The following is a 22,622-nucleotide window of genomic DNA, read 5'->3' on the forward strand; positions in this document are numbered from 1 at the left end:
TCAGAATGAATTTTGAGAGATGGATCAATAGATTAAGAACATTAGGGTTTTTTTAATCGGATATTCGAGTATACTCGAATTTTTTTAAGTCTACCCAATACACGACCTATTTAAATATCGGGTTACCCAATTACCGAATTTTCGAACCCGATACGCAAGTTACCCGACCCGATCTACCCGAATTCAAAACAGATCGAGTCAGGTATTGGTTATTTTCAACTGGTCTACAGTTCCCTACTACCCAAGGCTATCTCATGTATTAATAGAGATTTAATACGAACTAACGACTTTGTTCCTCTCTATCATCCTCAAAGTCGTCTCGGCTTCTTCTAGAGACTCGCCACACATGACACAACCCATTAGTTATCATGCTTTGAACTTATCCCTTAGTCCAACAACAAAAACATGAGGAGCTCTTTGCAATTAAAATATATATGAGGGGTATTTTTTCTAATTTACAAAAACCTGGGGGATGAACTGTTATTTCCCAATTCTAAATTCATAAACCTCTCGGCAACGAAAACCTTAAACCCCTTTTTTGAGCAAGCAATGTGCGTGAGATCGATGATGGCATTCAGAAGTCTCCGGAACACTCGGAATGTTTATCAAGCATTGGAGATTCGAAAAACATCGCACCTGTTCGTTTTTTATCCCTTCTTTATTTCTAATTTTTGTTGGCGTGCTACGATAACAGCGGTGGATTCGTTCGACGTGATTGATACATTGCTTGCTATAATTACATGAACAAAATGATATTAAATTCACTATTTTTCTTTTCCTTTTGATTTATCTGTCCAATTTTGATGTGCTACCTACTTAAGAAGGTTAAGATCATCGTGTATAATGCAGTTTTGGTTGAACTTCCAGGTGTGGAAACTGGAGGAGCTACTCGAATCCTGGAATAGAAGGTAATCATCTAGCTGAAACTGTATTTCTCCAATGTCAAGTGTGTAATGGATTATAGTGGTATTCTAGTTGTAAAATTAGGGCTATCTGAATTACGCTCTTATCAATTTAGGGAAAACGGAGTTTATGTATTATTTTATGCCTGATCTGACAAAACGTATCACCAAAATCACTAGCAAGAGAAACCCTCATTGCTTCAAGGTCCAAAATTACTGACTAAGAAAGTCTCCATTCTATGTAATCAGCTCCTGAGATCATCAACAAGAGAAACCCTTATTGCTTCAAGCTCCAAAATTGTCTACCTTCTTTCATCCATGGTGGTAATAAGATACTTCATACTGCAAAGGTAACACCATTTATATTAAAGCACCATGATGTATTCACATCATCATGATTCATGAGTATTGTAAAATACTGTGCTTTTTAACTGATAGTAATTATTGTATAGATCACATCTATTGCTTTTTGTATAGATTGCTGAATTATCAATCTTCTTGAATGGTTCACGGAATTTATCAACACAAGTGAAAGCCCCTGCCCAGGCGCGAAAAATGGTATAACCATTTCCTTTCATTTGACTTGGTCAACTTTTCTTCCCAAGTTACATGTACAAGTACTTCTCTTTCCTGCTACACTTAAATCCATATTGATACCTGTAATTAGAGGATGATTATGAGAAAAAAGTTATGTTCATATTTGGAGATGATTCTTATATCTTTTTTCTTATTGTCACAATTTATGTTTTTTTCACTCTTATTTAGGAGGGCCTTAGTTTGTTACCCTTTTGTAAGTTTGTTAGCTTTTTCACATTAATATTAAGGACTAGATAGTTCTCTACTTTGAACAACCTATGAAATTTTTACCATTTTTATGTTATTTTATATTTTCAGGGGGCTTTAAAGGTTTCCATGCTAAGTCCTGGAATCATATATGAGCCATATGGTCCTCGTGAGCCTATTTCTTTTTTGCGAAGGTTAGATGTGAAAAATTATCTAATTTCTTTTATTAAGAATGTTTGGTTTCACAACTTTTCATGATTTCGAGTTGAATAGCTGAATAAAACACCTTATATGGTTTGATTAAACACCTATGAGGTTTTAGGGACTAAATCTAAAAATATAAATATACTGGCTTGAATGCATAAAAGGTATAGGGTCCTAAAATGAGTTGATTAAAAGAGCTTAATTAGATGCCTCATCTACAGGTGGTTCACAAGGACTGGATGGAGAAGAACTAAAGATGATATTTTTCTAGAGGTTACAATTACATCTTCTACTTTACTACCTTTTATATATATAAGCTGAAAGTGTAATTTAACTTATGAAGTTCCAATTTTATCTTCCTTTGTCTGTTGACTTGGTACTACTTGTTGTGTATATACATGCAGCTAAAAAATGCATATGCTATTTCCAAATTGAGAAAATCTGGCTACTCAAAGAAACAATTCTATGCTGAGGCTGTAAACTTATATAAAGAGGTATGATTTTTACTATAAATCACTGTTAAAATTAAATATGTTTGGATGTGTTTTTAACTATAAGATTATCTTGTTTGTAATTGTTTAAAGAAATTATAAGGAAACAAGTCCTGGTCATCACATTAAATCCTGTTGAGGTCTGTTTGGTTGGATGGAATGGAATGGAATGATGAATGAATGAATGAAATAGACAAGGTAATGGAATAAGTCATTATATTAATGATCATATTTTGTTGGATGAAATGAATTTTGATATAATTTTCTAATATATGTAAATATAATGTATAGTTTTACCTCTTCTCTATACATTATTTAATTAAAAGTAATGATTTTTTATTTACATAGTTAAAAAAGTATACATAATAAAATCTCATAAAACCCAAATAAATTGATAATAATAAATGTTTTTTCTAGTTATATATGTAGTTTATTGAAAATTATGAAATTTGCAATAAAAAAGGATCCATGTCATTAAAACTTACATAAATAAAATATGTTTAATTCAATTTTCATTCCATTCCATCAGGCAAAACAAGCAGCTTTTTTCATTCCATTGGAATGAACCAATCCATTCCTTCCCTAATTCCAATTCCATGACCAACTCTATTTCTTCAGCATATGATGATCAGACCTCCATCTATTTGATACTTTTTTTGTATCATCATGCATTTCATCTTATATCATTTTTAATTTTTATTTTTTCAGATAAACATCTTAATGGCAAATGGTGACAAGACAACATTACGGAAAATGGTTACTGAGCATATGTATTCCGTAAGTGACTTTTATTGAATTATATTTATGTTTTTTTTTTAATCAATGATTTCTTTCAGCCTCTTAATCAAGGATAACTAGAGTGCTATTATTATTATTATTATTATTATTATTTTATGTGTGTGTGTGTGTAAAACAGGCACTGAAGAGTGAAATTAAGCAAAGAGAATCTAGATGGAGTAATGTTTACTGGGAACTGATAGAGCCGGTCATTAAAATCCGAACTTTACGCGCTCGAATGGCAAGTATCATTTTCCTTTTTTTTTATCATAGCATCATACTACTATTTTTTCAATGTTCTAATAAGAAAGAACAATTATGTTTTTTTGTTTATAATAAAAAAAATGTTATTTTCATTAAGCATGTTTTTGTTTGTTCCCTCAGATTGGAGTGGATCGTGATGATCTGAGTAAAGTATTTATACAGCTCACACTTGAGTTTCTCTCTAAACAGGTACCCGCAACTGTAACTTAAATTTCTATTTATATGTTTTCAGATATATATATATATATATATATATATATATATATATATATATATATATATATATATATAATTAATTTTCTTCACATATGATATGTTTAAAATTATTGATAACGTTGTTGTTTCACTTGCTTAATTTAGAAATTCGAGGCCTATGATTCCAAAGGAAATGTGGTTGCTGGAAATAGAGATAAGGAGGTAATAAATAGATTGGTGCCTCTTTATATGTATAATTAGTTATTTATGCATGGATAAATAACTAAAATTAATTTATTTATTTAGGTCCTTGTTCGTGATATTTGGGTTTTTGAAAAATCCCAATTTCACCCTGGTGCATATTGGCGTCTTTGTGGACGAATCCCTGTAAAACCAGGTGATAAATAAATGATCAACTTCTTCTTCTTCAAGCCATTTGGGATTTTAAGGTGACAAAAAAGTCATTTCATTTGTTGTTTAATCATGTAACAAATTTTGTACGAATGAGGTACAACCTTTTCCTTATAATTTGTTTATCTTCAACATCCAAAAGACTAGGTAAAACCATCAACAGCAAAAATTAATAATAAATATGTTGAATTTTAGTGTATTAGTAAATATTCTATTCCCTTTGAATGAGCCCTTGGGCATAGCAATAGCACAATTTCTTATGGGGTGGTGTATGTGCATCTCCAACTTTTCAAGAGTTTCACTTCCAATGTGAATTGGGTTCTTACATGATGTTCTTTGGGCCAACTTAGGGTCCATGAAGGAATAACCCTTTTTGCATAAACCGTTGGATCGCATTTCCTAGTAAGAATTGGACATCAATTTCATTTGCATGCCCCCATGTTGGTTGCGGGACCCATTGGTAAGGATAGGACACCCTCACATCATACTCAGGACTACATTGTAACAAAAAACTATGGAGAATCAATATATGAGCTCAAAGTAACTCAATAACCCTCTAAATCATGTTGAAGATATTATTAATTAGTATCTTGTTATTAAGAACTTGCGGAAAATGTCTAATTCTAATCAAGAGTCAACAATACAAAAAAAGTGTCACGTATACACCATCAACCAACAAACCTCTGTAAAGCCTATAAATGCTTTTTTCGGTTCTTTACTTCATATTCTCTTCGTGTTGAGCTAATGGGTCAAAGCTTGGTCAACCTGGAGATGCACAAACTGGATTGGTTTTGGTTGACAAAACCTAAAACCAATTTCTAAGCAAAAATATACAAATCTATAAGCTAGGGTATTTTTCAGGCATTCGGGACTACTTACATTTTTTATTTTTTTTTATTTTTAGAAAAGTATTTCTCGGCATTCGAGATAGTACAAGGGGTGAAAACTTGTCTTGGAAATCTCTAAAACCTTGTATAAACCAAAAAAATAAAATAAAGAAATAATGGATGAAAACATTATTGTTTTTACAATATGAGAATTGGTTTTTTACAGCTTTGAAAACCGCCTAGATAGGTTTCAATTGTAAAATCCTCAAACTGACATAAACCATCGGACCAGTTTCAACCAAACCAGTTAAATCGAATCAGGTCGGTTTGGAAACCGATTTTGGATTATAAAGCGGGTTTTTTGTGCGCCTCTAATAATAATAATAATAATAATAATAATAATAATAATAATAATAATAATAATAATAATAATCCTGACTGGTTTGAGTTATGTTTGACAAATAATGTCGGCTTTATGCCCTTATAATTGAATTCATTAAATCTAAAGTTATCTATAATATATGAGAACCATATATAAGTTTTACTTTTGCTAACATTTGATTAAACATTAAACTTTGATCATCAATTTATAACTCACAAATAATGAAATGTTAAATATATATTGTCATAAAATTACAGACTTAAATACTTTAAATAATTATATAATTATACAAGTTTCAAAAAATGCATTCTAAAGAAATCGTTCAACCAGACTAGTCCAAACAAATTGTGTATCCATCAGATTTGACCCAATTAACACCCCTTCTTTCTTTTCCTTCAAAGATTCACAACCAAAGATGTGACTAAGGCTTACTTGTCCCCAAAGCAAAAGTAAAGTATATATGGTAAATATGTCTTAATAAAAGTTATTGTTATTTAATATCACTTTACCACATAAAAAATGTCACTCTCATTCAGACAATGCAGACAGTTCAAAAAAATAAACGATCTTTGTTCATAAATTGTTTTTTCTAATCACACATGACTTATTTCTTCAATACTTTCTCTACAAATCTTCTAATTGGAAAAGCAAAATACATCTCCAACATCATAGAGTCATCAAAAGGGAAGCAACCTTCAAATCACATGACAAGAATAACATCAACCTCATCTTCTAAGAAACCTCTTCAAAATTCACTAATATCAAAACCAAACCCCACCACCTCATTTCTCCTCTCAACTATGTTATTGTATTCCACAAATTCATCTAAAAAATCCTCATTTCATCACAACCATGGGTTCAGGATGTCTTGTATGCAAAAACTTCTATTTCTACAAATATCTCAACACGAGCACAAGATGCCCGTTTTGTTATCTACGGGTCACGGGTAATTATGTAATTGGGTCATTTGTTGAGTGGTTTCAAGGCCATGCTACAAAGACAGTTGTTTTAGGTGGCTCAAGCCCACGAACCATAACGGTTGTTGAAGACGAGTGTGACCGTTATGGACCACCAGTGCCACCCAAAGTGCATGGTGCGGGGACACATGTTGGCTCATCGTTGGTTAAACCGAAAGTGGTACGGAAATCGGTGAGTATTAAACATGAAGTGGAGTTCATTGAGGATTATGTAAGAAATAATAAGGGAAAGAGGAAGAAAATTGAGCAATGGCCTTCAATGGAGATTGAAGAGGATGATGAAACTAAGCCATTGAAGTCCATTCTAAAGGTGGGTTCTATTCTAGGCAAATCTAATTAGAAATGGGCAAATCTAAATAGAAATGGTGAATGGTGAAAGGAAAAACAAAGTGTAAAGGTTATGATTTGCTTTCATTTTATTGGTGCATATTTACAATAAATGTAAGGCCTTATTTAGTTATGGGATTTATAATATAAAGGATATTTAGATATGCGTTTTCAAACTTATTATTGCAGTTATAGTACAAACATAAAATGGTTGTCTAACTAAAAAATAGAAATAAAAATTATATTTTAGTTTTTATGTGAAAAGAAAAACTCAAAAGATACTCCAGAACTTGGAGAGGAGGACGAGGAAAAGAATATACTTCCCCAAGTCTATAAAACTGTACCTTTTTTTCATTTAAGATATTGTACTAAAAAGAATTTAAATAACTATAACAATAAAAAAAATAATGACATCATTAAAATTTGATAATTTTTCAATATACAATGTTATAATGTGACAAACTATATGAAATTACATAGCTATATTCTTGCATTTAACACAAACCGGTAAAATACAAGAAATAGTAATATGATTATTATACCTTTCTACTTTTTTTTCTTTCTATAATAACATTGCTACTTCTTAAATGCAGACAATATCAATATACCATTCTACTTTTTTTTTTTGTTACTACAACATTAGTATTACTTGCATTTAACCGAAAACAGGTAAAATGCAAGAAATAACAATCTGTTTATTTGCTAATTATAGCATCCTTTTTTTTCTCATGAACCCCAAAAAAAAAAAAAAACAAAAATAATTGAGTTTTCGGTTTTTCACCACGGATAAAAAGTTTCAAACCAGGAAAAAAACATAGCAACAGATGTTATGGTAATATCAAAAGCGTATTTACATACACACACACACACCCAAAATTATGCACACTCGCATACTGATAGGGTATACAAATTATTAGATCATGACCCCAAAAACAGATTCTCTTTTTTTCCTATTATATATACTCAATTTGTGAACACTGTTTTTACATAAACATGAGAGAAGAGAGAGGGGGGGTTAATTTAAATATCGATTGGTTGATCATCATCGATTTGTGTAGTGGCTGCCAACCGCTGCAATGGCTTTAGAGCCACCGTAAGTTGTGCAAACGAAGGCCGTAGGTTTGGATCCCTGCCATGTTCAATTTTATAATTTATAAACTTTATATCCAAAAATACAACTTACTTAGTTGAAGAAAAAAAAAAGTATGACTCTATTATCATGATGCTAGTTTAACTCGATAAAATGATGAAAGTAGGAAATAGCGTTTTTGCTGTAATGAATGGAAGTTGAAAAAAAAGGGATGGTACTTACGTTTGCCAGCAGTCCCAGATGATTCTTCCGACCAAGGGGTCTAACTCTTTGGGGATGTCGAGGCGGCGGTTTTGGAAGCCCACAGCACCCACCACCTGCATCGGGTTCATCCCACTCCAGGGCAATCTTAGGGTTGCAAGCTCCCACAGTATAACACCAAAGCTATACACATCACACCTACAAATTATATGCAACAACTCAAACTTAAATTACATCCCATCCATAATCATCATCATTATCATTATAATTTATAAAATACAGGAACAGCATTGATCCAGATCCTAAAGATTTTTTGAATGTTGCAGGGTGGTGTTTTAGTAGGATGCTATGAATAAATAAACTTTTAAAGTACAATGACTTAATAAAAAAGAAAAAAGTGAAAGTAGAGTGTTGTTGTAATGAAAAGAAATAAAAGTAGGATGCTATAAATAATAATAATACACAGATAAATGCATTTAGCTGAAAAAGTCGTAAAACTTACTTCTCGTTTGAATTTTCATTACGCAGGACTTCAGGTGCCATCCACTCGGGCTAAGATAAGACATCAAATCAATGATAAGTTATGTTCAGGATAATACTAAATAAAAAAATTATTAAGAAATAATATAAAAACTCACCGTTCCTGCTGTTGATTTGGATGATAAAAATGTGTTATGCTTCAAGCGAGACAGCCCAAAGTCACATACCTGCAGGGTTTAAACTCTCATTTATTAAAGCAATGCCAACAAATAGCAACCTACTTCTATTGATTTGTCTAGCATCCTACTTTCAATTCTTCCTACTACAACATTCTACTTTGAAAAATCTATAGATATAGATTTTTCTGTTTTTTTTCGAATTAAAAAAGTGGTGTAGGAAGGGACGGGGATCTGGTAATAAAAAGAAGAGATGAAGGGGTATATAAGTAAATTACTTACCTTGACATTCCAATCTTCATCAACCAACAAATTTGGTGATTTCAAGTCCCTGTGAACTATTGTTGGGATGCTTGTATGCAAGCAATTCATCCCCTTTGCCTACAAAATACACCATTCAACTTTCAAACACAAACATACATAGATAAGTTGATAAAATACTTATATAACTGTATGTAAACTTCCTTACAACATCAAGAGCCATTTTGATTCTTCGTTTTTCATCAATTTGGCAATGTGGGCGATGAATTATCCTGTATAAGCTTCCTCTGAAACACCAAAAGATAGTTGTTAAGAGTTTAGTTTGCACCATATTACATAGCAAAACCAATATCAAAAGCTAACTGATAGCCTAACAAATGTATCTAGACAATTCCCAAAATACCCTTTGAACTGCTAAATTATTTTAAAAAGAAAACATATACTGGTTAGGTACTTTATATTTGTAAAGTTTATACTATTTACTTGTATCATTTTTCTAGTATAGTTATGGTATTCTCCTCATAGTATCATGTATGATATCAGCTATCTTCTATTGGATATATAATATTTCCATAGCTTAAGTGTTTCCTTTTCACTCTATTGACTTAATGGTGTCCAACAAGCTTTATATATTTAAGTGTTTATATTTTAATTAATGCAGAAAGAACTTAATAGAGAAAGTCAGGGCCCATTAAGTCCTAACCTTTTACATTTCCCTCATTTATTGTTTCCTTCCATTTCCAAAGTGTGAAATATTTTCTCAGGTATTTTTTTTAATACATCATTTAAAAAAAGTAAAATAAAACAAAACCTGGGGAGAAATTCGGTGATGATTGAAAGGTTTGGAGGACGAGTAACAGCACCCATAAAAAGCACAACATTTGGATGGCGTAATCTTTGCATAATGCGCACCTGTCTCATCAAAGTACAATATGCTTAATTAATACAGCTTTTTGCTAAAATAATTTTCTTACAAATAATGCTATATTTTCTTCATTTAACCCATGTTTAGTTGGCAAAGAAGGAAAAGAGAACCACCAATTTCCCCTTTAAATGCAGTGTGCATACAAAATAGATGAAAAAAGAAATGCACTTCCATATTACAGCATTTTACTTTGAAAATTTTCCCAATTATAGTATTGTGCTTCCAAATTTGTTTCTTAATAGGACTTATACTATAAAAAAATCCACCCAATTATAGCATTGTACTTCCAAATTTTTTTCTTATTAGGGCATCATTAAAAATCTAATCAATTATAGTAGTGAAAAGTACATTGCCCTTTGTTGCATTTCACCACTTATCTGAATAGGAAAGTATCCAACTAAATTCCTTATTCCACCAAAATTAAAAAATACTATGAGTTGTGAAGCATTTGTGACTTTAAGACAAATAACCAAATTTCATAATGTAGTTTTTAGGAAACATTATTACTTACTTCCCTCTTGAACTCTGCTAAAGCAGCACCTGAAAAATCCTGATCAAGGAACTTCTTCACAGCCACCTCCTGTTCAATGAAAAATCAACTAATTAGGAAATCAAACACAATTAAATATATAAACTACCCTAAATTTATTTCAGTAAGACTACAGAAAAATCTTACAGTGCCATTCCAATCAGCATGATAAACCTCACCATATGAGCCTGCAAGATGAGAAGGGCATTAACGTCTTTTCCAGACAAGACACAACACAACTTAAAAAGGGGAATAATATTATTTTTTAAACCATTACCTAGTCCAATTCTTTCACCAATGACCAAATCTTCCCACGGAATCTCACAGTCTCCAACATCATCAATCACAGGATCAACAACCGATGACAATGATGATGATGACGTGGAGCTTTCGGGTCCCACCACCTTTCGGTTTTCAACATTGACCCGATACTCTGAACCTTTTCTAACATCTTCTTCCCCTCTCACCACATTCAACTTTTCCTTATTCCTTGAGAAAGCATTGTTGTTGTTATTATTATTATTATTATTCCCCACAACCTCCAAAGACAATCTATAGTTTTTCCACTCAGCCCATGCAGCTTCCGACTCAGCAGCATTATTCGAAGAACCCGTTTCACTATTTTGATTTAAAGTCCCACCATAACTATCACGTGACTTCAGCCCATCAGAATATACCCTTCCTGGTCCGGGTCCCGCTACTACCTCATTAACAGCATGACGATTTTTCCACATTTGTGGGACCGGAGGTCTTCCGGAAACAACTTGGTTGATTTTTGTGTTTTTGTTATCAGTCTGTTGCATTGAAGCCTTACCGGATCCTTTGATTTGGAAAGGATTGAGCTCTGTGAAAAGGTTTTTATTGTCCTCAGCGCCAGGGGTATTTTGGGTATTATACGGGACTATGTTAACATTCATCCTTGAGCCACCACTAACTGCATTGGGCCCACGGCCTCCTTTGTAAAGAGAATTTCCGATTGCTGATGAAGGGATGTGATCTAATTGACTAGTGTTGTTTTGCACTTCAATGTTTTGACTACTGGCACCATTGATATTATTGTTTGAAACGGGTCTTGAAGGAAGTGAGAAATCTTTAGTTGACTGGACACCTGGAAGTTGACTTGATTTTGGGATGTTTGGTTTCAAGGAGGAATCTTTTCCACTGAAAATATCCGCGGGTATAAGTGTTCCAGGGGCTGCCATTAGATCCACTAGAAACTCACTGAAGGCAAAGGGAAAACAATAAATATCTTGACATACAAGAAAGGATAAATAATGAACTTGGTCTAAGAGAGTATGTTGATCTTTCTTGCACTTAACCCACATATAATATGACAGCAAGAGGAATTTAGACAGAAAAAGTATAATCTTGAAAATTAAATTAAAGAGAAATAGGATATGTAAAAACTAAGAAAAGACCACATGTTACCTTTCATTATCCAACTTGATAATGTTGACTGCATCATCCTCAACACCAGTATAGTGACTACCCCTGACAAGCCTACAGGTTATTCCAACACTTTCTGCCAGTACCTGCACTTCACAAGAGTAAAAAAGATGAGATAAAAGTCAACATGACTATATAGATTAAGAGAAGCTAAGTCTGTTGGACCCAAGAATCAGGTAGATCTTTCAAAGTACAATGTTGTAATAGAAAGAAACAAAACTAGGGAGCATTGATTTGAACCCTTTACTTTTTCCTTCCATTTTTTAAACATCACATTTAACCAAACAAAAAAGAAAATAAGCCTTAGTGGCTACAGTTCCACCTAGTAAAATAGCCAAGATTATATGTAATCGAAACCAAATAATGTCTAGATTCAAGAAAAAGGATAAAAGAACAAGAACAACAGTTCACCTTGAAAAGCAAAGCACGATGGCGTAACAGTCCAACTCTTAAAGATCCAATAGGGTATATACTGGTATGTAAAGATGTCCTCAATTCTGTGCTTCTTTCCATCCATCTTGCCATGATGATATTAGCATCCCTCACTGGTCCACCCATGTGTTCTGTCACAAGTTCAGCAAGCCTTTGCACTAAAAGACTCACCTCAGCAGGAGGGCAGTCTAATGCAATACAGTGGGCTACCTGAAACAGCTCTTCTAGGGCAGGATCAATGGTTCTGTTTACTATGATTACTTCAAAACCTGAAGTTTGAGGATCTGTTTCAAGATCTGACAAAGAGGGCATTTTCCCTTGGGATGTTGTTTCGGTTGAAAGCCCATATACATCATAGAAACCATCCACTACTTTCTCCTCATAATCAAGGAGACCATAATCCTGGTTGATTTGAACCAAAAAAAAAAAGTTACACTCATGTAAGATAACATTAAAATGGATTGTAAACTCATGGGCTAAATGCAAGAAACAGCAATGTAATTTCATTTATATGTTTATCACAACATTCCACTTTCATTTGTTTTTGATATTTTTCTTATTAAGGCAATGAAAGAAAAACCTACCGATAATAACATTGTACTTCTATTTTTTCTTATTGGCGCATTGTGCTTTGAGAAATCTTGCTATTTGTAGCAGTGAGAATTGTTTTGTATTTTAATGAAATTGCTATAATAGGGCAGATTTTTCTGTGTATAACGATATAACAAGAAAAAATGGAAGTAGGATGCTACAATAGACAAATAAATAGATGGTGTAATTCCTTGCATTTAACCTTTTTTTTTTAATTTTATATACCATGTCAAAGGGTGATTCTTGATCACATCATTTATAAGGAGTATTTTTACATCTGTTTATTAGACAAATCTGTATGTATTTATTATTATATTAGAATCTTTATTACATATGTTGACAAAGACTCGCTCATCCCACTGCATTATCATGCCAAAAGAAATAGCTAAACCTGCAAAAGTGGGCCAAAAGATAACACCAATCTTCCATGTTTATAGAATCCAACCAGTAATTTGATCTTGTGGATTTACACTCATGAATCATGATATAAGACATACTACCCCAACTGATAATTGGAAGAAGAATAAGCTAATAATTAACCCAATAAAGATAATCTAAGTGAAGTCAACTTATATGATCCAATGTAACACCCCAAATAACTAAAGCCAAAGCAGTCTCCTTCCCATCTCAATAACCTTACTTTGTAATTCAAATCATCCATTACTACATTTTTCTACCCATTGGTAGTGTATGATGATATTAAACAAAAGTAGAGAAGGTAATAATTTGATTGAGGCGCCTATTTAAAGGAAATTCCTTGATTTCAGGAATGTCTGTGTTCCAATAACCAGTCTGAATCCTCTAAATGCATGCACATAGAAACAAGAGCAATGCACAAATATACCCTAATAATTCACTGTGTCATATTCTTTAACCTATTCCATAGGAGATTAGAATGAAATTGAAGCAAGTTTATCGAGTAGAAAATCAAACTCTTGAACTTTGCTACACAACTACATGTTATTCATATCAATTTAGGAGGTTCAACTTACCCAGTACTGCCGAGACAACTTATCAGCTGCCGCATCACCTCTATCAGGTACATGATTATTACTCGAATGTTGCCCTAAACTCAACAACTTCGCAGCACGGATCTGATCACTATCGGTATCACCTCTAGACTCCGAATTCGACACGCTTAAAGCTAGGGCTAGCTGGACCTGGTACTCTTCTTCTGACGAATAATAATCTTGTTGACGCGATGTTACATTGACGGTCGGAGACGTTTGAGGAGGACTTGCGGCAGCAGCTGGAGATTGGACGGAGATTTGTCCGGTGAGAGTTGAAGATGTACGGTGGTCGGCGGTGGCGCAAGACGACGAAGACGATGACGACGTTGGATCATTGGATGATCGATTAGGATCGTGATTGCTTCCTATGTGAAGCTTCTTGAAGATGTTCTTCATGCCTTTCTTCTTCTCCATTTCTTGAATTCTTCTTCTTCTTCACTGAGTCTTCACGTAGTTGGGAACCAGCGAGGGAAAACTCAACAGAGTTTGTTTTATACGCTGAAAATGTAAATTTCCCCTTCTTTTCCTAGAGTTGAAAGCACTCATTTCTATATTAAATTTCCATCGTTCATTGATTCAGAAATATACGATTGGTGTTTTTTTCTTTTTTCTTGGCATAAATATTATTTGATTTTAAGTGTTATTTTTTATATAATGAATTTAATAGGTCATGATTCAATAAATATATATTTTATTTTGACTTTGAGAAATAAAATTGTCTTCTTCTATTAATTAATGACGTCTCTACTCTCTAAAAATTAACATTTTAACAACAGTTACAATAACATAGTTTTTCCGGCAAACTCAACATCCCAAAAGCTTAAGAGATCTTTATATAAAATTAGAGCTTTTTGATGTGTATGCAATTGTGTCATGGTTTGAATAGGTTTGAAATTAGGGTTTGTAACCTTTGTTGGTGAAATTAGTAAATTGAGGATGAAAGATGAAAATAACATGCTAATATACTAACTAAAAAACTTGCAAGGAGACAGACACAATTAATAGGTCATTCCATGACACTGGATTCTTATAACTTTCATTTGGTATTTAGGAGTAGCATTTGAAATGCCAAAGATGTTTTTATATTTCGATTAATAAAATAGAAATAAACAATCTAGAAGGATTAATGAATGCAAATAAGACGTTGAACACTTTTTATCTCCTTATCCTACTTTTTAATAAATGAATGCTCAACGTTTGTCTTGTTTTTAGGATTTAGACCTACTTAGTTGGTTATCTTCTTATGCTAGTTAAAAAGTGTATCGATTTACATGTATATCCTCATGAAAGATACAATAAAAAGTATGAAGCGTATATATTGTATAATTTTGTATAATCTAGTTTATATGTCTCATGTAGCTATTGTATGATAGTGCATATAATACCACCACTCGTTTTCGTCTATGGGGTAATGGTGTTAGTTTAACGAACTTTATTTCTTTGAAGTATAAGTATAAATAGTTGAAAACACAAATAGTAGTTTATCAACTAAACTTATCATCTGTAAGTTGAGGGACCAAATTTGTACTTCACTTCCCATTTGACTATTATTATGACTGCGACAAAGAAAAATCTATGGCTATTGATGACATCACCACAAATTTTATACTAAAAAATATGATATAAAACATATTCTCACGTTATCACTCCAAAAAAAACATAATAAATAATATATAAGTTTGATGTTGATGTCCATTATAACGAGTGAATTAATTAGGTCATTATTTATCTGAGTTTAAAAAACAATAGAATTAATAATAATTTATCTTATCAAAAAGAATATTTCAATTATATTTTTTTCTTCAACTTTATTAGATGTTCATACCTCTTTAATGTACAAGGTTTTTACAAATTTATATAAAATCTTTTTGTTACAATAAATTTAAAACCTATATTATTAGACAAATACATCAATCAAATAAACTTGAGAAAAAAAATATGATTCAAACTTTAGTCAACTTCATTTTGGAGTATTTTTTACAAAACCATTAGGTCACGTTGATAGTGGTAAAATTCCCTTAGGTTGTGGGTTGTCGTAAAGGGTTTACAGATGTCACCTAGATTCCACAAAGGATTTAATGTTTTGCCTATGAAGATTTTGGGTATTAGGATATGGTGTTGAAGATTGTCACCGGTAAAGAGGGAGGAAGAAAGAATGAGTTTCAATGGTAGAGGATGAGAGAGGTAGTGGTGGAAACATACTACCGGTGAAGAAAAGGGAGAGGCACAGTGTTCACTGCCGGTAAAGCAGTCCACATCGGACTACTGGTGGTGAAAAATGCATGACACCGTATAGCCTTAGAAACGTGACAAATTATGATATAACACGTTGAGCATCATGTCAAATTATTTTTGCTTAAATAGGTAACTTTTGTTGTTGGTCAAGACTGTAAATGTCAATTTGGGTTGATCAAGTGGTATATTATTATCTATGTTATGGTCTCAACGTATAAATAATGAATATATTAAATATGATTTACAAGAGCATACTATTAAACTAACAACCTAATTTTCTTTTAGCATGGTCTTTATTGCACATTGTTCCACCTTTTATAGAGCGTGAACACATGGTCTCAAAGGGCCTGCTTATTTATACAAATAGTAGATTCCAACATTTTACTCTATACAACTACAACTAATTCATGGATTTTCAACTAAAATTAGGACCCCAAGTGTAAATAATTACAATGGAATAAAAAATTTGGTATCAAAAAGCAAAAAGACTTCTTTGTACATCTGTAGGATTGGTTAACCATCGGCAAAACAAGCATGCGGCCCCCACCACAGATAAAAGCGAAAGCATCGCTAAAAATCCAAAATGAGAAACATCGTTTGCGATTATAACAACACCCAAAATTATCGATTCTGCTAAACTTGCAATGGAAACCTCCGTTGCCCCGATAAGATTTGCTTTTGAAGGCGGGATTCCTGTTTGTAGAATTTGTGCTCCAACCACATCGTACGACATGTGTCCCAATCTTGATAACACCTTAATAAATATATACATAATAATAATAAAAAAAAGTTTAATACAAGAAATAGCAATTTACTTTGAAAAATGTTGGTGGAGTTTTCAAAGCACAATGTCCTAATAGAATATTGGGTGGATTTTTCAAAGTACAAATATGGATATATTATTTTGTAATCCAGCAAAGATTCCCATTTCCATAAACCATGAAAAAAAAAGAAAAGAATATTTATTCAAGAAAAAAAGGTGACTTACAATAAACCCAAGAAAGAATAGAAGGCCAGTCTGCTTGGAAAGAGTTCCACTCCAATACACAGCAACAGCCATCGTAAGAAGTGAAGCTTGCAATATGAGTCCAGCTGCCCCAGCCTACAACAAGAAATAGCAATGTACTTTCATTTCTTTCTATTACAATTTTATTTTTTATTTTTGTCTTATTAAGGCACTTTAGTGATATGACTAAAACCCCCCCATGAATTGAAGAATAGAAAAAGGGTACCTTTAAAATGCCAAGTTGCTTCACCATTTGAGCAGACATGAATGTTGCTCCAACGCCCATAAAAGCACATAAGCAACTAAACCCTCCAATAAGAGATGGACTTAAGCCTGCAATACATTAAAAAAAAATCTATATATATCCAAACTTATTGCAGTATCAAGATGAATGTAATAGACTCCTAAATGAGAGAAATAGCAATATACTTTCATTTATTTGTGTATTATTATAACATCTCTACTTTTTATCCAATTATAGTAGTGAAAATTTGCTTTCATATTTGGATGATATTTGCTATAAATATAATTGGGTTGGGTGGATTTTTCAAAGTAGGTTGCAGAAAATGTGAAGAGAAAGAAGGGAAGATGAGCATAGCCATATACCATGCTGTGTGAGAAAGGCTGTCATTAGACCACCTGGGGCAAGAACAACATTGAAGCAAAGAAGTACATAGGCTAGGCTAGCAGGAAGAACAGGCTGCTTCATATATTCATCCCACCCATGTTTAATAGCACCCATACTCATATCCACTGATCAACAACAACAACAACAATATTTGTTACACAGGACAATGCAAAACAAAACAAGTTGTACTGCGTTTGACATGCATTCGACCAGGACTGCAACCAACCGATGATGTCATCAATCGGACAAAAATATTGAAATTTCCTGACCTAACCAACAAGGTGGGACATGGACCTGCTCTCGATCTCTCATCTATGAAAAAGACGTAAATGCCCTCCGCATCCTCATCATCGAAAAAAAAAAAGCCCTAGACTACTTGTCTAGTCCAGTGCCACAAACACAGCCCAAGGCTACACAAGCTTTCTAGGGCTATTTTCAATGATTAGGATGAGGGTATTTACGTCTTTTGCACAGACAGAGATCGAAAGCGGGTCCATGTTCCACCTTTTTGGATTGATGACATCATTGGTTCCAGTCCTGGTCAAATGCATGCCAAACACAGTCCAACTTGTTTTGTCGTGTCATTAAAAATGGGGCCTAAGTGATAATATATATATTGACCTAAATTATGAGCGTGTGGCATGTGTTCTTTGGAGCATGTTTGTGGACACTTGGCACGATCAAGAACACCAGAGGAAAGCATGTTGGTTAACCATGTGAGACCAATCTAAAACAGAAAAATCATACTTCATTAACATAACAATCCCCAATCAGTTTGCTGCTTAACCTCATTATTCCTTTGAAGTTTTCAATATGTGATTATAAAAAGAAATCATAGTTCTTTACCACAACAGGTAATGACCACATCATCAAGGCAGCAGCAAGCTTCAAGCATGTAATTGTTTCGTATTTAGACAAAAGAATGCCAAAAAGAGATGCTCCAGCAATCTGCAATCGTATAAATAATAAATCCATCGGTATAAATAATATCAATCAACTAAACTAATTTCCAATAACTATATAAATCATATAAAAACTAAACAGCAATATTCAAAAACTTTCAGTATCACCTATATATCTACACAATGTAAATGCATACCAAAATGAGTAAAGTGCAAGAAATAGCATGCACTCTCATTGATTTGTTTACTATAGCATCATATACTTTTTATTTCTTCCTATTACAACATTGTATTTTGAAAAATCTACCAAACTATAAAAATATAATTTGGTAGATTTTTCAAAGTATAATGATGTAATAGTGATAAAAAAAGATGGATGTACACTGTTATAATCGGGTGGATTTTTAAAGTGCAATGCATTAATAAGAAAATAAATGAAAGTACAATGTTGTAATAGAAAGAAATATAAGCAGGATGTTATAATTATAGTTATACAACCACAATTAGTCAATTACCTCACAGAGGAGATCAATACGACTTAATATAGCATTCGCTTGAGCAAGAGCAATTGGGCGATTTGTTCCTGCTAACTGAATAAACAAAAAAAAAATAATACATTAGAAAATGTCTCTATGGGCCCACATTTAAAAAAAGGATATAAGACAACCAAAAAGAAGAACTTAGTCTGTGTTTTGTTTCATAGGACAGGACTAGACAAGCTTTCTAGGGATTTCTTTATAATGAGGATGAGGAGGGTATTTATGTCTTTTGCAACAAAAAAAAAAGGATATGTAGCATAGCAATACCAGAACAACCCAATCACGTTCCACTGCAACCCCAAGAGCCAGTCCAGATAGCCTCTCAACAGCCCCTGCTAATACTAATATGATAAACCAAGGGCGCATCAGTACAGAGGTTTCAAGGGAGGCATGTGCCATATGTGCTTGAATTATCATCCCAGCTGATAACAATTGAGCAGATGCCTGATATAAAAACACAAACAGGTATTAGAAATTCCATTCAAAACTTCATGTTAAATACTACTGTATATGTTCAAGTACAATTAGGATGTCTTTGTTACAAGCTTTGTATGGCTATTTTCAATGATCAGGATGATGAGGGCATTTTCGTCTTTTGCACAAAGAAGATATCATGCGTGAGTCCTTGTCCCATGTTTCGGAATTATCATACTACCCTTCAACCAAACTCTCTCTTTTCTAAATGCCCATTTGATATCATTCATGTTGAAATGAAAAAAATGATGAAATGATCACATAACAAGAATAAATTTCTATTATTTATATTTGGTTGTAGGCTCTTCAAATACAATTACCAAACTAGTCCTTTGAGTTTGGGCATATTCCATTCCAGATGATTTTCAATATTCAGACTGTTCATTCGGTCAAAAAGAGAATCAGCCTTTGTTTATATAGCACTTAAAAATACATCATTTATCCATTCAGCACTTTACACATACAACACTTAATGAGCATAAAAAGAAACAGTGACTTATGGAATAACCTGAATAGTAGTCAAAAAATTATATGCAGGTACACGGGGAAATAGATCCATAAGTTTGCCAACTAATGGGCCTCCAGCAATAACAGCAACCTGTCCAAAAGATAATTTAAAAAAATAAATAAATAAATAAATACAATTTTTATTCTTCACATGGAACTAAAAATAGAAGCAGTTAAGCTCATATGTAACCTTAGTGCAGAAACCCATGACAGCAACTGGAAGAAGACTTGGATGAAGCAATGCAATAGCAGCAGGCCAAGCAAAATTCCATAGCTGTTCCACCAAATTGCCAGCTAGGCAACTAGCATATAATGCTGATGATCACATTTATTTTTAGGTTAGAAACAGATGAATGATATGAATAAGGTTAAAGGTAAGAGATATCGATGTACTTTCATTGATTTGTTTATTATAGCATCCTACTTTTGATTTCTTCCTATTGCAGCATTATACTTTAAAAATCTACCCCATTATAGCAATGCCATTAAAATACAAAACAATTTTCATTGCTATAACTGGATAACTGGATAGATTTTTCAAAGTATGATGTCTTGATAATAAAAGTACATTGCTATAATTGGGTGGATTTTTCAAAATGAAATGCTATAATAAGAAGAAAAAAAATCAAAGTACAATGCTCTATAGAAAGAACTACAAGTAGGACACTGCAATACACAAATAAATGGAAGGACACTGCTATTTCTAGCATTTTGGCCCATATATATAATGAAATAAACAAGGTAATGGAATGAGTCATTACATTCCTGTATTCCATGATCTTTTTTGGTTGGTCTCCATGAATAAAATGAAATTTATATATTATGTGTAAATACAATGTATAGTTTAACTCTACTCTATACATTAGTTAATCATGATTACTGAATTTTTATTTGTAAAAATCAAGATTGGAACATAATTAATCTCATTATAACCCAAATAAGATTATCATTAAAAAAAAACATATTCTAGTTAGGTTTAGAAAATAAAATTTGAATTTAATTAAAATTGTGAACTTTTTAAGAAAGATTTGTGTCGTTAAAAATTACATAAATGAGAATGAGGTCTATTTTGCATGCTCGGATGAAAAAGAACACCCTGAATGAAATTAACAAAATAGAAGGAATCACATTCTTTCAAGAATGGTTCATTCCATTCCATCAGACAAAACAAACAGCATCTTTTTGATTCCATTCCTTCTCTGATAATTCTTGTATGTGCTTGTTATGAGTGAGATTTTTCAGGTTACATACCATATAGTCCTGCTGGATGAGCAGGCATTGCAGCAATGACTTCCTGCTCCTCCTCTGAAAGAATCTAAAGAGAAAAATAGACACATATATTTTTAAAGATTATATGAAAAACAGATTAGAAATCAAGAAAGTAAGATGTTATTCTTTGATTTACCGGCAATGTTGTTAAAATCATGTCTACAAAAGTGCATTCCACAAGTAAGTTTGCTGATTCGGTATCATGGGTTTCAGAATTAAGATGAACAATGGGAACTGAACAACTTGATGCATCAATTGATGGATCATGATGAACATCTTCTGTGATGACATTATTCAAGAGTTCAGTATTTGTCATAATAGAGCATCTTGTACAGAAATTGTTCAGCCTGCAAAAAAAATGGATGAATAGATTATGTAAACTGAGAAAATTACTCAGAAAACATAAAAGCCAAACAAAAATGATATTTGGTTGTCCATCTAAACTGATTACTGCAATAATCAGTTTCTATTATGTGGCAAAAACTGATTATGATTACATGATATGATTATATTATCTCAATGTTCAAGTGACTGATCACATTGAAAATGCAAAATCAAACACTCTCTAAACCTACCAACACAAAATTCTTAGATCGATAATATTCAGCACCAACAAAGAAATTAAACTTGGTTGAACAGAAAACGCTTCCGAATTCAACATAATCAAACGGATAAATTGTAAAATACAATAATAGTAGATGAGATTACCTTAAATTAGTGAAACGAGGGATCAATCGTCGAGGAGAAGAGCGTAATGTAATAGAAGAATAAGTATAAGCATCGCATTGACGGCGAGATAAAGACGAGAACATCTTCGTCGAAGATACCCTCGTCGTTGGAGAAACAAAAACCGCAACCATGATTGATTCGACTTCAATAAAACTGCTTCCACCTTGAAGCAGCTCGTAAACTCCCTTCTCAGTTGAATCACTTGACTACTCATGCAGCTGAACTGATGAAACTAACGATAATTTTACGACAACTTGTGGCGAGTTCCGGCGACGAAGCTATCATTGAGGAGGAACAGAAACAACGAATTTCCAGTCCATGGAATTAAGGGAATTTGAAGGGAGGTTGAAATTAGCGAGTGGAGCAATCAATCTTATCTTTTGGGCACTGAATTTGTGGGGTTTGAGGGCTGAGTGGCGGATTAAGCAATAGAGCAAGCCAAAATCCTGGAATATGTGACGTGCCGTGTTACTCACCAGTATTGTAGATGGGTATTTCACCCTATCTCCACGTCACCAAATTAACTCCCCACTCGATTAGAAACGGGTCCAACCCGTCTAAACATGATCAGTCCTGCTGTTATTTAGAATTTTTGTATTTTAGAGTTGTATCGTGATTGATGTAGTGTACAAGTACAACAATCTTAGGGTGT

At 33.0% G+C, this 22,622-nt stretch overlaps 3 protein-coding genes across 3 annotated transcripts; 1 reads left to right on the top strand and 2 right to left on the bottom strand.

Annotated features, from left to right (window-relative positions):
• The first annotated feature begins 483 nt into the window (after window positions 1-483).
• Window positions 484-4,226, top strand: LOC145071361 (Mitochondrial inner membrane translocase complex, subunit Tim44-related protein). Its single transcript, XM_079018262.1, has 12 exons — window positions 484-638; window positions 868-908; window positions 1,152-1,252; window positions 1,380-1,460; window positions 1,797-1,879; window positions 2,111-2,162; window positions 2,294-2,383; window positions 3,089-3,157; window positions 3,297-3,398; window positions 3,542-3,610; window positions 3,782-3,838; window positions 3,923-4,226. The coding sequence occupies exons 1-12, from the start codon at window positions 550-552 to the stop codon at window positions 4,022-4,024; spliced, it is 936 nt and encodes a 311-aa protein (XP_078874388.1). The 5' UTR covers window positions 484-549; the 3' UTR covers window positions 4,025-4,226.
• Window positions 4,227-7,344: 3,118 nt separating this feature from the next.
• EDR1 (Protein kinase superfamily protein) lies at window positions 7,345-14,208 on the bottom strand. Its single transcript, XM_079012582.1, has 13 exons — window positions 13,664-14,208; window positions 12,060-12,482; window positions 11,631-11,734; window positions 10,480-11,423; window positions 10,350-10,390; window positions 10,185-10,253; window positions 9,560-9,660; window positions 8,957-9,035; window positions 8,770-8,868; window positions 8,470-8,538; window positions 8,334-8,383; window positions 7,853-8,029; window positions 7,345-7,669 (listed from the first exon to the last, which is right to left on the bottom strand). The coding sequence occupies exons 1-13, from the start codon at window positions 14,093-14,095 to the stop codon at window positions 7,561-7,563; spliced, it is 2,697 nt and encodes an 898-aa protein (XP_078868708.1). The 5' UTR covers window positions 14,096-14,208; the 3' UTR covers window positions 7,345-7,560.
• Window positions 14,209-16,249: 2,041 nt separating this feature from the next.
• IREG3 (iron-regulated protein 3) lies at window positions 16,250-22,411 on the bottom strand. Its single transcript, XM_079012743.1, has 13 exons — window positions 21,950-22,411; window positions 21,378-21,588; window positions 21,224-21,287; window positions 20,163-20,287; window positions 19,974-20,063; window positions 19,259-19,435; window positions 18,968-19,042; window positions 18,397-18,498; window positions 18,172-18,277; window positions 17,529-17,675; window positions 17,149-17,255; window positions 16,905-17,018; window positions 16,250-16,670 (listed from the first exon to the last, which is right to left on the bottom strand). The coding sequence occupies exons 1-13, from the start codon at window positions 22,099-22,101 to the stop codon at window positions 16,389-16,391; spliced, it is 1,752 nt and encodes a 583-aa protein (XP_078868869.1). The 5' UTR covers window positions 22,102-22,411; the 3' UTR covers window positions 16,250-16,388.
• Between the last annotated feature and the right edge of the window lie 211 nt (window positions 22,412-22,622).

Source organism: Lactuca serriola, chromosome 8 (genome assembly GCF_051521515.1).
Source record: "Lactuca serriola cultivar US96UC23 chromosome 8, Lser_US96UC23_V15, whole genome shotgun sequence".
NCBI classification, from domain to species: domain Eukaryota; kingdom Viridiplantae; phylum Streptophyta; class Magnoliopsida; order Asterales; family Asteraceae; genus Lactuca; species Lactuca serriola.

What these genes read in the sequence shown, in the direction of transcription:
- LOC145071361 (XM_079018262.1), top strand. Translation starts at nt 550, where the DNA reads ATGTGCGTGAGATCGATGATGGCATTCAGAAGTCTCCGGAACACTCGG. An exon ending in AGATACTTCATACTGCAAAG is followed by an intron (nt 1,253 to 1,379) that starts GTAACACCATTT and finishes CTTTTTGTATAG; the next exon opens with ATTGCTGAATTATCAATCTT. An exon ending in CTGTAAACTTATATAAAGAG is followed by an intron (nt 2,384 to 3,088) that starts GTATGATTTTTA and finishes TTATTTTTTCAG; the next exon opens with ATAAACATCTTAATGGCAAA.
- EDR1 (XM_079012582.1), bottom strand. Translation starts at nt 14,095, where the DNA reads ATGGAGAAGAAGAAAGGCATGAAGAACATCTTCAAGAAGCTTCACATA. An exon ending in ATCAAGTTGGATAATGAAAG is followed by an intron (nt 11,424 to 11,630) that starts GTAACATGTGGT and finishes CTTTGCCTTCAG; the next exon opens with TGAGTTTCTAGTGGATCTAA. An exon ending in AATGAAAATTCAAACGAGAA is followed by an intron (nt 8,030 to 8,333) that starts GTAAGTTTTACG and finishes TATAATTTGTAG; the next exon opens with GTGTGATGTGTATAGCTTTG.
- IREG3 (XM_079012743.1), bottom strand. Translation starts at nt 22,101, where the DNA reads ATGGTTGCGGTTTTTGTTTCTCCAACGACGAGGGTATCTTCGACGAAG. An exon ending in ATTTTTTGACTACTATTCAG is followed by an intron (nt 19,436 to 19,973) that starts GTTATTCCATAA and finishes TTTTTATATCAG; the next exon opens with GCATCTGCTCAATTGTTATC. An exon ending in AACGTGATTGGGTTGTTCTG is followed by an intron (nt 19,043 to 19,258) that starts GTATTGCTATGC and finishes TTGTTTATTCAG; the next exon opens with TTAGCAGGAACAAATCGCCC.